General features: G+C 37.8%; 1 protein-coding gene across 1 annotated transcript in view; it reads right to left on the bottom strand.

The window, feature by feature from the left end:
• Positions 1–4,971, bottom strand: part of LOC107711706 (protein Wnt-9a-like) — a 34,398-nt gene extending 29,427 nt beyond the window's left edge. Inside the window, exon 1 of the mRNA XM_016516730.1 lies at positions 4,849–4,971. Within this exon, the coding sequence (XP_016372216.1) occupies positions 4,849–4,940 (92 nt within the window). The 5' untranslated portion in view covers positions 4,941–4,971. The remainder of the gene's footprint in view (positions 1–4,848) is intronic.
• Between the last annotated feature and the right edge of the window lie 10,398 nt (positions 4,972–15,369).

Raw genomic sequence — 15,369 nt, 5'->3', positions numbered from 1 at the left:
ATTCCAAATAGAAGACCAAAATGTCTTTTACAGAACCAATTAATCTTAAATTGACACCTATATTAGTTACAGTTATTTATATTTGCTGCTGACAGAAATTATATAGCTTTTTCTACATATTAGAGACTCTCGTAAAGCCTAAGTGCACCTTAAACTACAGCTACAAGTACTACAGCTGGTGTCTTGAGGAGCCAAAGACCAAAATGCCTTTTACAGAACCAATTAATCTTAAAATTCAAGCTATATTAGTTGGTTATTTATATTTGCTGCTGACAGAGATTATATATCTTATTCTACATATTAGAGACTCTCGTGAAATCTAAGTACTACTACGTGAAATCTAAGTGGTTACCATAGTCAAAAACATCTATTATATATTTATTCAAATCATATATTTGCTACCAAATAATCTAGCAGTATATTGTTCCCTAGTTCAGTCTTAAAGTCTGAAGTCTGAAGACTGATTCATGCGCATAACCTACCCTAGCCAAAACCATCTATTGAGACATTCATCTGTGGTTTTTGTTTGTTTGTTCACGTTATACAGGCAGCGCAGCGGTAACAGTCTAAATGAAAAGAAAAGAAAAGCAGCTTTAATTAAAAACTCCTAGTTTGATGCAATGAAACGGAAAAAGCATGAACTCAAGGTACATTCTTGGTTTGTCTTGCCTACTGTTTTGACATCAACACCCAGTCCATGTAATAAATGTGCATGTATGGTGGTTCATAGCTCAGGGTTTTTACAGTCATCTTATGGTTTTTCAGTCATCTAATCTTGGCTGTAGTCACTGATCATTTTGGCCCAGAGTCCACCCACAGCCCTTTGTGGCGGAAAACAGCCTGTGGTGAGAGACGGAAAACACATGACATGGTAGTGCCACTAATTAACGTCATTTCATCAATCCTTGACCACCAAAAGCTATTCAGATTCCATATTGGCTTTCCGGTTTTGCCTGGCTATTTGCTCCTGTCTGATGATGCCCATCACTGCATTCCCAACAACAGCCTACATATCCACAAAACACACCGCTGCCTGGGTTATGGCAGGAGCGGACCCGCCCTCTCTTAAAAAATCAAGGCAGACCTCCAAACTGTGGTCGGAGCCGTACTACCAGAATATTGAGCCATTTGGATGCAAGTGTGCCAAACACATTTAAAGACATTCCCCAGAGCAATAATACCATATAATCAAGGCAGGGTTGGGATGACTCCTGCGGGAGAAGCCATTCTCACAGCTTGTCGAGAAAGCCATTGAGGAAAAACAAACCGGTAGAAATATAGAGACATGGATTTATGTTTTTCAAGTGGTTACTTGAAATGTCATGAAAGCCAAAGAAATGTTCATAATCTTAAGTGTGTTTATAGTAGAAACATTACACTATGTTAAGCTGTCCAGCAGTGATACACATTTCGGTGGAGTTGTACCTTTAGAAAAGTGAAACACGTTTTAAGTGAAACACATTTTAAGTTTTATGTAAAGAAAACATGCATATGATTCAATAAAATGTCTGTGGGTGTGTATAGGAAGTGGTCGCATGTGAGGATCTTCAGTTGCAGACACTGCTATTCTCTGGCACTGAAAGGCGATCCACCGCAGCTCAGGCAGCCGCTCTCATCAACATTCCCAAGCCCAAGTCTAGTCGGGAGATTTAATCTGAAGTCTTATGCAGCAAACTGGGGCTTTCCTGAGAGTCGCGGCCAAAAAATGCCATCGCCAACAGATCAAACTGACCACAACTACCTTTGAATAAAACTGCTGCTCTGTTGACCTTCTCCCTGTATCCTGGTCACACAGCTCTCTGCGCTTATATCTGTTTTTGCCACTCATTTCCCACTGTGCTAAGGTTTCATAAAGAAGCAGATGATGATTGAAGAGCAAGGCACTTTTACAGAAGTGACTCCACACCCTGGTGGAAACATCAGGCACTGCAAGTACTGCTGCACCTAATGATGGACAGGTTGTGACAAAACATGACTCGTTATTTAGTACAACTAAATCAGAATAAATGACAGATGAATTACAGAGTCTGAGGGATAGAAGCACAGTACTTCCTATAGAAATACTGTGGAAGCCTTGGGCCTGTTCTGACTGGGTTCTAGGGGACAGAACTACACCCAAACCAAAACTGGTTGAGCCTTTATCACAGGTTTATAATAATGCACATACGCATGCATGTTGTTGCAGCCAACATCTTCAACACAGGATTTTGAAACATGTGAGTAACAGCTGATGTTAAAGAAATTGCTAAAGGAAAGTGTCTGACACTTTAACCTTATGAACTGATAAAGGTTTTCAATTGAATAGTTCCTTGTTAATAGCTCAAGTGCATTTCACCAGTCTTCCTTGAAAATAACAAGACATCCATCATAACTTATGTTTGAGTTTTGGGCTTTTCAAATGTAAGCACATCGTAATTTACATCTCTAGAATTATAATTTAGGTGGCAATCTCACCTATAAGTCTTAAATATTTACCCTCATTTCAATTCAGGTTTACTTTTAGGACAGCAGTCCCCCACACGTGACCCCAGGCTGGCTTCCTCAGGAGATCTGCGTAAACTTGTCAAAGCCAGGTACAAAAGAATCTCATTCCATGGATATTGAGGGCTTATTTTCCCCACGTCTTCCCAGCATGTAACCTCTTCCCCTTTCGTCCCTCAGGCTGTCTGAGGTGAGCTCTAAACCTAGACAAAAAGTGTGCAGCCTCCATATTGCTGTATTGTTCTACCACCATTTTGTCCCCAACCAACCGAACCTGGTCTCCCTGAGACTGCTGTTGGGCACCTGCCGCTACAGATTGGAGGGGACGGGTGGTAAAAACTAAGGCTTTGCATTCTTGTGGCCAGGATGACAATTTCAGCAGCGGCTCAACTAGGCAAGGAATCCCACCCAACCCTCAGAGACACAGACTGAGGTCAAACAGAGACTGTGTTTAGGTTTCACATACGCTCCACCGCACTGGGGAAATTGGGTATGCAACATTGACCCTCTATGTAAGTAAATCAGTGGCCAGAAGATGCATTCGCCTCATGGAAGGTATTTATTTGCACGTTAGTGGAAGCAAGTGTGACAACATGTCAGAAGGTAATAGTTTCATGCTGTTGCTTGCACAAGGTTGAAATGACTTGTTTGATTTGTGATTGTGTCCTTGTCTTGAAAAGTAGCCCCTTGACTGTAGAGTTCAACAAAAAGTCTTACCCATATCAGCGTTCAAAATTAACACTCATTGTGTGAGATAAGAAAGAACACCCATAATGCCATAGTGAAATATATCACTAATGAGTTCCATATAGTTTGTTTTCATGACCCGGTAACATGGAAGTACAAGCGGTTTCCGTCAAAGTAGACAAAGTGCTGAAACTGGCAAAGTTTGAGTACTTCTAAACAATGGCTAGTTAGCCTCACATACGCATGACAAATTGAATGTTAAAAGTATCCAGACATTTATTAGACATAGCCACTTGACACTGCATATCTGCTCATTATCACACATTGTAGTTTATCGTTTTCCATTAAATGTGCCAAAAAACAAGGGGAAAATATTCTTAAGAGGCTAACTCCAATTGATAACAATCTTTCAGATCAAATAATGGAGACTATAAATCTTTATATGAAGCACTGTCCCACCCATGCTAACACAGGCCAGCATTTATTAAATTTATTGACTTCCTAAGAGGGGGTAGAATAGGCTTAGACCCAGTCTACAACCACTGCAGCCCAACAAACCGGTTTACTGCTTCATAATGTTCAATGGGGCCTGAGGGAGCCACTCCCACCCTGGCCCTTGATTTGCCCTAACAATATCCTCTCCTTAGCACACCTTTTTGCATAGAATCTTCCATCACTGTAGAGCCAAGAGAAATAATGAAACAGTGGCATGAACTTCTGAACAGTTGTTGAAGGTGAAAACTTGTACATCACTACAAATTCTGGGATAGAACTCTGTAACCCACACCTGTCCGTGGATTATGTCCAATACTTTCCGATTGCATGTAGTCATTTAGATCAGAATTGTCATTATAACACTTCTGTGTCTGTATGTAAAAGACTTTCATACCAGTCAACCTATCTACTTTTACCCTCCAAACTTGGTTTCAAACTTGTTGATACAAATGACAATGATTTAAAGACTTAATGAGTTAAGTCAATGAGTTAAACACATGTTTCTCGAAACATGAAGGCGCGTAATGGAAGAATATCAATAAGCAGCACGCCTCATAGAGGAACATATTCCAAAGGCGTTCCCGCGGTATCACAATTACCTCAATTAAAATTATGCTAGGAGAATGTTTATAGGGGGAACTGGGGAAACTGTAAATTCAACTTGAACTTGTGCTTATTAAACTGCCAAAACGAGTGTTTATGCTGGATGAAGAAATATTATCTGCGATCTGAACAGACGTTTTGGCCACCAGGTTAGAGATCTTCGGAGCTTTTATTGTTAACAGCTGTTGAGAGCTGCTCGTGTCTGTTTTCTTTCTTCTACGAGCATCTATGAGAAAGACAAACCTGACCGGCTAGTACCTGCCATTCAAAACACGCTATTGAATGAATGTCCCGATATGCACTATTTAATGAACTGGTAAATAAGGGCATATTTATTGAACTTGTAAACAAGTTATTAACCGGAGACTTCGTGCAAACATGTTGCTATAATGAGAACATCACTCACACTGAATCGCAACTCCACAGGTTGTTATGGAAAGCGAAGTTTACATAACGTTTCCTAGATCGCGTTGTCTATTTTATGATCTTTGATTCATAATTTCATATCTATCTTTAGTCTATGCATTACAAACTTGAAGCTTAAAAAGCATTTAAAGAGTGAGGAAGAGTTCCTCTGCCTACCCGAAGTAAGCTGTGCTCGGTCCAGGCAAGCTGATTAGATGCACTATAATGGTAAATGATAACCATCCCAGGAGAAGGTGTCCATCCAGCATTTTGTAGCGGCTCTGGGGCAGCTCATTTCGCTCGTCCTGAGTTGCTGTGTAAAATCCCTGCTTGTGAGAACCGCACTTCTTATACACTCCGAGGATTTCTGCGCCCCTCCCATTCACTTAGTTTAGAACAGAACAGAAGAGAGAGAGAGAGAGAGAGAGAGAGAGAGAGAGAAGCGGTAGCTGGGGGCCATAAATAATCAGGGATTTCTCCATCTGAGAGAGAGAGTCGGGGGGAGTCTGGCTTAATTATTTACGTTTGCTGAAATAGGAAGGCTAATAGATTGTGTCTAAGCATGTGCAATAATAATCGTGATATTTCTGAAATGGAATAAGTTTTAATTAAACGTTTTAATATCAGAGAAAATCTCTCGAGCTGATGAAAGATATTGAGCATGCTCAACCAACATATGATTTTTTTCCCCATTATTCATGTTCCATTATATTAAATTTGAGGTAGCTCACCCAAAAATTGAAAATTCTGTCATCATTTTCCTCAAGTTGTTCCAATCCTGCATGAGTTTCTTTCTTCTGTTAAACACAAAATAAGATATTTTGAAAAATGTTGCTGGTCCCCAGTGACTTCCACAGTATTTCCCCCCATACTATGGAAGTCTGTACACTCTAAAAAATGCTGGGTTAAATACAACCCAGTGCTGGGTAAAATAGGGATGGGTTTGTCCCTATTTTACCCAGCACTGGGTTGTATTTAACCCAGCATTTTTTAGAGTGATAGGGACCAGCAACATTTTTCAAAACATCTTCTTTTATGTTCAACAGAAGAAAGAAACGCATGCAGGTTTGGAACAACATGGGGGTGAGTAAATGACGACAGAATTTTCATTTGGGTGAACAATCCTTTTAACACTTGCCCAGCAGTGCCATGATTTCTTTTATACATTTCTGAGAGGACATACTGGCACAAGTTCACAAATCAATTATTTTTGTTCTATCTTTTCTAGTTTCGCAAGATCTAGATGAATCTTTTAATAAGCAAGGAAGTTAAAAATCAAGATGAGAGATTTGTTTTGGCAAGAGCAGAGGAGAAAAGGTTGTCTATTCTTCTTTGAATGCTTTTTATTGATGAGCAGTGAAGACAACATACTGTACACCACACTATAGAGCTAATCTGCTCTGCCTTCAAGGAGATATTGACATGCAAAAGAATGATGTGTCATTAACATAACATAAATAGCACAGATGAAACACAAATATTGTCATCATTACAACTTACAGATCTTTGTTTTGGCAGCGAATTGTTAGTGAGATAGGGATCTGTTGGGCTGGTTCCAGCTCACTCTTGGGCACACCTGGAAGGAGCCATTGACATGCTTGAAATGACAGCCCTTGAATGTGGCAACAATATGGACCTTTTCATCACAAGGATCACAGTAGCAACAGGTGGGCTAGTGGAACCTTTTGCCAAGTTTCTGTTTGCCAAGCTGCCTGGTCTGCTGGATCATGACACAGGTACAGGGTGAAGTGGCATTACTGAGGATCTACCTGAGCAACCACGAGGCAATGACGTCTGCTTTGTTGACACCAGATGATGGGGAGTTCGACCTCACAAATTAAAGAACTGGATTTTAAAAGATTAAATGGCAAGATTCCATAATGTTGGCATCATCTCTTCTCAGGTGTTCTGGATCCAGACTGAAGCTTGTGTAAATCCTAGTAAATCCTTTAAGCCTAGGTCTCTTTTTCATCTGACGACATAAATCCCCCTCATTAACCCCTCCCCTCCAAACACCTGTTATAATGAATTCCCGAATCCCATCAAATGCACTGGAAGAGCCATTTATCCTAACCAACCACCTACCTTACATTCAAGCACAGGCCTGGACAGCAGACCGTGTTGTGCTGCTTGGAAAGATCATCTCTCACAACCTTTTGAATGAAAGCAATTTAACCAGAGATTCACACTAAATGCATCATCAAGCATGTTCTAAACAAGTCTGTTTCATTAAGTCATTTCAGAGTCCAAACCTGCTTATACAACGGTTGTTGTTTTAACGAGCACACATTCAAGGATATACAACCAAATCTGTGCCATATGTTACTGTTATTACCATGTAATGTGTACTGTAATAGACTTGCTTCATAACTATGCACAGTGCAATTAATCAAAACTGTTAGATACAAAAAAATGAAGAACCATCACTATACCACATTGCACTGTTCGTAAGAGTTTAAAAATAATTAAAGTAATGAAAAACAGCTGTACAAATGGATGGTTTTTGTACAGAGGAAATTGAGTTAGTGCACGGTATAAAAAGACCATTTAATAAAATGTTAAGGGGACAGTAGAAAACTTCACTTTTCACACATTTGTTTGCAATATATGTTCACACCAGTTTCAATGAGTGGAATTTAATGGAAAGAATTCGCTCATAGAGACATGCATGTTTATGTTTCTGTTAGGTATGCATGGAGATTTACAAAAAAAAAAAAAAAGACAGCTGAAGAAGATGATTGACAGGCCATTTGCACTGATGTGTAAAGCCATGTCATGGTTAGTGAATATGGTTAGGTAGGTGTGTAAGACAGATTCACTCCTTCACACACACTGCATCCACGTCCATGGATTTATACTTGTGTTTTTCCAGATCAGATGTGCCTGAACATACATCTGTAAATTATTAGAATAACTGCAGATTTGAGCATATGCACAGGAGTGATTAACCAGTGAAAAGTTGAAATCTCATTTTGAGCACCCACTTAAAATGATTTATATTTTTCTGTGCTAATGTCACATATAAGAAAACATAAGAAAAAATGTCTTTCAGTTACCCTTTAATGAAATGTGTTGTGATTTTAGTAAGAAAAAAATCAAATCAAATTCAGAATTTGTTGTCATAATTCTATGTGTCTACTGATATGCTGCAACTTTTTGAAAAATGACTTTTTGATTTTTTTTGAAAAATCATTTTAATAGCATTTGCACATCAGCTCTTACACTACTAAAAGTTATTTTTGCAAAGTTATAACGAAAACAAAACTACGTTGGACTAAGTTGTACAAGGAAGTACTATTTCAGAATTTCTATTTCAAAATTTCCTGTAATGCAAAGCAACGAATATTGTATTGAAGGTGTTCCAAGTTTTTTTAGCTTTGATTTAATTATTGCAAATAAAACAGCTCTTCAACATAACTATTTCTTATTTTATGATGATGTACTGTACAAATCTGTTTACACACAGCATGTAGACTTGTGTGAAGCTCAACATAATGGTTTCTTTCTGTCTTTGAATATACGCAAAGACCCTATAACAAAATAAATCAGTGTTAGCTTCCTGCCACCAGTCTAACTCTTGTGAATACCATGCAGTAAGTAAAGGTGAGGACAACTAGGCTGGGAACTGGGTTGTGTGGCTCTTCTCATAAAATATATTCCTTGTGTAGTGAATATGTCTGTGTGTTTAAGATGTAGATTCCATCCAGTTAACATTAACGCATTACAGTCAGACACCCCTGCCAACCTTTTCAGGGCCCTTGTGGTATTTTCAGGATTTTTAGGCATCATTAGTGGTTTGGGATGTGGAGGCTGACACTGCATCTGTGGAGCGGGACAGTCTCAGGTCTCACACCTCAGACAACTGTGGAGTCACCTTCTAGTGTTAGTTTTCTTTGAATCATCTGAGGGTACAACCTTCACTACACCCTGACATACACAAGAGCCTTTAACCACACATATTTACTCTCTCATCATAGAAAGTATAGATTAATTGGTGCAAAGCCATTCCAAAGAAAAAAGTTTGTCTCTGTAATATTTAATCAAAACGTAACATCTTGCTTTGGCTCTAAAATGACTTTCTTTTTTGGCTGATGTCATCAAGCTCTCTTATTTTTCAACTCCTCCAACTCCAGCCTCCTGTCATTTAGAGACCACTTTTCATGATCCAATCAATTCCAGATGGATAAAATCAAGTTTCGCCCAACGTGTTTTTTTTTCATCGAATATCCCGTTTCACTTTGAAACACGTCATATTACAGAAGTAAAATGGTTGGTTGTTTCAGTGGTCCAACATGTCAACTTCTGGTTGGTTGAGAAACAGCAATTCTGTTTAATGCTGCTATAGTGGCTAAGAAATTTCATTTAAAGTCAACATGCAATGGCATTCACAACCTTATCAATCAAACAGGCTTGATATGCTTTCATATAGACTATAAGGGCTATATGAATAGCCCTTCATAAGGGCTATTTTTATGAACAAATTCACCATGTTTCAAATACATATTTTAGGTAAAAACTGTGTGCATGTGTCAAGCTGTTAAACCTGAGCTCTTCAATACTCTGTGAATTCCTTGATGACCAATGCTACTCTCTTCATTCATCATATTTAGCTAGCATATTGTATGCTCATAGAAACGATTGGTGAAAGACAACAGGCATGTAAAGAGAATGTAAAGAATTCTTTTTAAGCATCATTTCCTCAACTGATAGATCTGGTCCAGAGGAGCCCCTCATTCAAGGTGTCTGAGGAATGTGCAGGCAGAATACAGCTTACATAGAAACCATAGACTGCTGTTTGTACAGTGTGCATTAATGGATTTTATTGCATGGAATGATTAGTGCATTATTAGAGCGTCATAATGGAAAGACCCTGTCTGTTGGTGTTCTACATATCAGTCAGCTACTGTTAATGCACATTTCGTCTCTAATTGTTGTGAAATTCCTCTGCTAATATGTAATGACATGTAGGTGCATGTCCATCTCCTTAAGGCTTTCTCTGTAGACTACTTGTCCTCACAATACAACCTAGTTTTTTTAGTTAAACATTATAAAGGAAAAAGATTCCTGGGGCTTAGATTCCATGGCTGCTGGCCCTGAGGGAAACACAGTACCATAGCAATCAACCCCAACATCACAAGAAAAGAAGCTGATTGCATGTAGTGTAAAAATGTTGAAAGCAGCAAGGTAAGTTAGGTGGCAATGTAAATTTGGGATAAAAGTGCTACCGCCAGACCCGGAGATCGGCTGAATGGATTCGAAAATGGTAAAACTCAACTGTTTAAGTCTAGGGGAGTTGGAAAATGAGCCTATTTTCAAAAATAGTGGAGTGTTCCTTTAAATCAAAGCACAAATTTTGATGCAGTTCTTTCCATTTAAAGTTTCCTTTGAGCAAATATGTTTTGTATAATTTGTACATGCAGCTTTTTCTTTTCTATTACAATATTAATGTAAAGTATAACTGTATGTAAATACATGCTTGCAAATTGAGGATTTTGAGTCATCCCAGTGACTTGATTCTTTTGAATTAGTTCACCAAAAAGAGTTCAATTTGAGTTAAAGTTGATACTAGTTGTCGAAAGTCAGAGCCAGTCTGCAGATCTGAGTTGACAGATTTCATAGAAAATCACGTAGTGTATGATGGTCACAGACTCATATTGTTAGAACACATATTGTTTTAATTTTTCATGCATCTCCTAGCAAAAAAGCATGTGTTTCTGTGTGAGTTTGTTGTGTTCAGAATGACTTGAAAGTCTGTAGTGTGTGATCCTCTGTTGTTTAATGTAGGATGCCCAGTTTTTCCTCTGTAACTATTTACAAATTCAGCAAGTATATGATGTCTAGTGTTAGTGTAGTCTAGTGTAAAAACATGTAGCTTATTCCATATACAAATAACTTATAACTTATGGTGTTAAATAATAAATAACTTACAAATAACTTATGGTGTTAATTTTGTGCCATAATTCTGGGGAAGTGAATCAAGTGCAACAACAACACTTTAAGTCCTTCAAGAACGAACCAGGTCTTGATATTTTTTATTAAACTTCATGTATGTACAAGACACTCCAAAGAGTGTGGTTAAGTATTCTGCACACGACACAGAGCAGATCTAATATTTTTCCCTCGCTTTCATTTACTGTTCATTTTCAAATTGCTCAAAAATGCAGATTCATTCATGGATATAACAGCATTTAAATTACAGAAATTAAATTGCATGGCTTATGCCCTTGCACTACATGGATGAATTGTAAAGTCGTGTAGCATTGCCAAAAACAGAATATTTTATATTAAAAACAAACAAGCAAGCCCAGCCCAGATGAGAAAAAGTAGCCCAAAAGTAATGTAACACTTATTTTCCATAAAAAGTAACTAAGTAACGCAATTAGTTACTTTTGTAGGGAGTAATGCAATATTGTAATACATTACTTTTAAAAGTAACTTTCCCCAACACTGGTTCAATAGCAACGCAGAATAACACACTGCTCATCTGGGTATTTGAGGTCAACGCATCTTTCAACGTCAATATCTCTCATATCCCACCGCCGTGCTCTTGCTCATTTTTTTCGAGCGTAACAGCTGTCATCTTGCGCTTCTATTATCGACTGTATTTACAGTAAAATGAAACCGGAGGACTGCAGCATTAATGGCAGGCCTATGGTAATATTTTGACTTTCTTCTCAAAGAAATTTTGTGTTTAAAGAACTTATAAAAATTTTCAACTAAAATCTATATTTTGTGTCAAATTATTTACTTATGAGCCAAGTAGCCTTGTAATATGCTGGATAATGTACATCCAGCCGTTTGTTAACACAAAATAAAATAAACTCCTTCAGGTCTGGGTTTATTCTGTGATATCAAGCGGCTGGATGTACATAATCCTTTACAAAACACATGCTACACGAACTGCAAGAACTCCCTTCCCAATCTGTGGGTTCCCTATAAAAAAACTACACAGCAAATAAAGTTATTTTCTCATCTGTTCCTTATTCACTCCTAATTTTGCTCCTTATACAGTGTAGGAGTGGCAAGAGAGAGAGAGATCAAACACCTGAGAAGGACTGACTGCTACAGGTATTTCATTGTGTTCTGTCCTAACATTCTCCTCTGGAATTCAGAACGCTCTTATAGATTTAGCTCAACAACAAAAGACAGGCTGTTGTCAGTGAGTCAAATATGTGACAGTTTGATTGCAAAAGCTGCACATTTTTATGCTGCATTTAACAATGCCTAGCTAAACTCATCACATTCAGAATGATGATTTGTAACATTTGTTATTCAAGTATTGTGCTTCTTTACAGGCTTTTAAGTGTCAGCATTCTGCTGCTGCATGTTCTTGGCTCTGAATATTATTGTTTATTTGTCTCTGTAATTATTGAATCAGTTGAATTACACATTGTTGAAGCTATAAATTAAACAGGTGTTAGGTGTGTAATTTCTCTGCAACTAAAAAGCTTTTATGCAAATTATAAAAATGGGAATTGCTGTAAATTAGGTTTCCTTAACACACCCCTATATCTGCTATTGGTTGGACAAACATACTCCCGCCCCAAATTTACACCAGTGGTTGAGGCAATGTTGCTGTGCCAAAATGATGGGAATGCTAAAACAAAGAGAGACATGTTTTTGGTAGCCATATACAGATGAAACAACATACAGATGATTTGTAGTTGTCCCTGCATATTAAACTAGGATATAATTAAATATTTCAAAATTACACAGATTACACACAGCTATGAATGAGGTTAAATCAACCAAATTTTTAAACAATACTGACCTCTAGTGGTTTTAATTTACAACCTTCTATCATCTTAGAATGAGGCTTCACCATGAAGCCAATTTAGATGGCTATAACTAAGTAGGTTTCAGTTTAGTTTGTGCCAACCCTTGGCACCATGAAAGTGGCTCAGCTTTTACCAGTGTTCAATGCCATAGTAACTTGAGCTCACCTGCATAGGCTAACCTGCTCCAGGGCAGTTTTTGTTCTGGGTAAGAGATCTCAAACTGAAATTAGACCAGCTGTAAGCAATGGGACACCTCTGATGCAACAAAATCACTCCTTCAGGTTCTTTTGCTCCAAATTAAAGGTCAATTCACAGTAAAGGAGTTTTAAAGACAAAATCTCCAAGCTTTCAGTGATAATTTAGTATAATCATTTGGTCAAATTTATTTTAAGGTCCAATTCTCACTATAAAGTAACTATTAACTAAAAATTTTCTCCTCAGTAAACTCCTAATTTGATGCTTATTATTAAATAGTAAGGTAGTTGTTAAGATTAGGTATGGGGTTGGATTAAAGGCAAGTGACTTTGATTGGGATTGTAGGTAAACTCTGCATGACGGTGGCCCAGGACCAGAGTTGAAGTGCCCTACCTTAGAAGAACCCCAATGTACAAATCGCTTGCATGAATCCACAGTGAACCAGGAAAGTGAAAGTGAGTATTCATATTTTAAAAGTAACTGCTACCGAACAACTGGCTCTTTCCATTGCTACAACCTTGAAAACGAAATCATTCTCTTAATGCTTTTGCCTGCTTGCAACATTTAATTTCTTCACGTATCCTATGCCACAGACCTGGTCCCTTGAGACAGACCTAAACTGACAGATGTTCCAGGCAGTGGGTCAGCATCTTATGAAACAGGAATATGAAATATACTGCACGGCCGCCCGCCTGCTGTGAAGGAAAGTGAGACTGAGTGGATTGATGGGACACTCGTCTCAGCAGTGCATGATATAAGACAGGATGCGTATGAATTTCTGTTTTAAGTCCTTCAGAGAGTCATGCTCATCTGCTCTTGGAAAAGAAATAGATTTTATTCCTGCTGTGAAGAGACAAGACTGGAATGTATTAATGTCATCTAGGGGAAATTATTAGTTCAGCCTTATGAGTCACAAGAAAAAGCAGCATTGTAAAACATTTTAAAGCAACTTAGTATTTTTTTCCCTTTTTCCTGATTCCATTCAACCTGTACTGTCCGATTTGATTTAGCTGTTCTGTCCAGTAAAGTTCTAAATACATTTTTTGGCAAAACAAAGACTCATAAAATCAGAAAGAATCGTCACAACTCGTCTAACTATTTTACGTAAGAGCCTTCTGAATTCTGCATCAGTGCTTCTCTCAGATCGTGTCTTTGATATTTCACACTATGTGATCGTCACACACCAGACGAGCACCATATATCTCAGATTTTGACTCACCAGAAAACTGTCAGCGAGTGAAAACTGGGCCCAAAATCATGCAGTGTGTACCCGGCATTACTGTCATTATCTTTCCTGTAAATGTAAGAGACTCTTATAAGATTCCATTACGGTTACTGTCACTATAAAATATACTTTCTTATGTACTTTCTTGTATAAATTTGATGTTCAACAACAAATATTTCTCTATAGAGCTCCGCCTGTTTGATACCCACATGCACATCTTTAAAGTTTGATTGTGGGTAATGTAATGTGGGTAACCAAAATTTAACGGTAGCCATTGACTTCAATAATATTGAAGAAAAAAAATACTATGGAAGTCGATGGCTACCGTGAACTGTTCATATTTCCCTTTTAAAGGGGACAAATTTTTACAATACCATTTTTCAACCATTAGATGTCACAAAGGAGCTGAGCAGGGTTATTAAAATGTACTAAAACTTGAAATAAAATAAATAAATAAAATAAGTATGCAACACATATTGTGACCAGAGGCTATAAAGCTCTAAATAGAACCATAAAAGTAGTCCATAAAACTTTTGTGCTTGCGATATGTGTACAACAAAATGAAATACATCTCTTTGCTCGATGAAAATCTTGCCTTCTGGTGTAGTAATTTGCTTCCGTTGTATTAAAAGAGCAGTGTGAACAAAATCCTTCAGAACTTTTGCTTTAGTGTTCCACAGAGGAAAGAAAAGCTTACGAATTTGGAACAACGCAAGTGTTTTTCATAATTCATGGGTGATGTTTTCTCTTTTTCATTATGAGTGATCTCCTTTAACATCCACAGTAATTATACGATATTTTCTGTTTCATATCATGCTGGACTGAAAATGTAGACCTACTACAATATGAGGTGGTGGAACAGAACTTGGAAAGAGGAAGGTTTGGTGACGTGCAGCTAATGTGGAGGTCTGGCCCACCCAGTGCACTTACTCTCCTGGACACCACCTTGACTTTCTCCACATGACATAATGGTCTCAGTGAGGTCAGAATAGGCGCGTGAAAACACCATGATGTTGACACAAGGTCCCTCTGTTACCCACAGAAAGAGTGAAAGATGGGCAAAAAGGATTGAGGGTGAAAGATTGCGCATTTAAAAGCTGTGAAACCAGGGAAAATGTGAAAAGATTTTATTGTCCAGGGGTCTTGGTTTTTTTTTTTTTTCTTAATTTTTTTTATCTGTCATTTTTCTGAACCAACAAATGACAAATGTAATTTCCCCGAGATTACTTATTGTGTTTTGTGGTAGAAATTACTTTTTCAACATTTTTAGGACTAAAATAGCAGTCTCTTTTCCCTTGTTAAAGCTAATTTCATAGCTAGCATGTCCTAAATACACACACTTAAATAATATTTTCACACATAATAATACAGTATATTCCAAATGGATTGGAAATAATGCATAATAAAAAAAAAATGCTGTTAAATTTTGCTACCTTTTCTCAACTTTGCACTTTACTGACACTGTTTGTCTCCATGGCATCCAAGAACTTACTAAACTAA

The sequence above is a fragment of the Sinocyclocheilus rhinocerous genome, unplaced genomic scaffold (assembly GCF_001515625.1).
Source record: "Sinocyclocheilus rhinocerous isolate Xijiao unplaced genomic scaffold, SAMN03320098_v1.1 scaffold807, whole genome shotgun sequence".
Taxonomy (NCBI): Eukaryota; Metazoa; Chordata; class Actinopteri; order Cypriniformes; family Cyprinidae; genus Sinocyclocheilus; species Sinocyclocheilus rhinocerous.
This window is presented reverse-complemented; position numbering and strand designations above follow the sequence as displayed.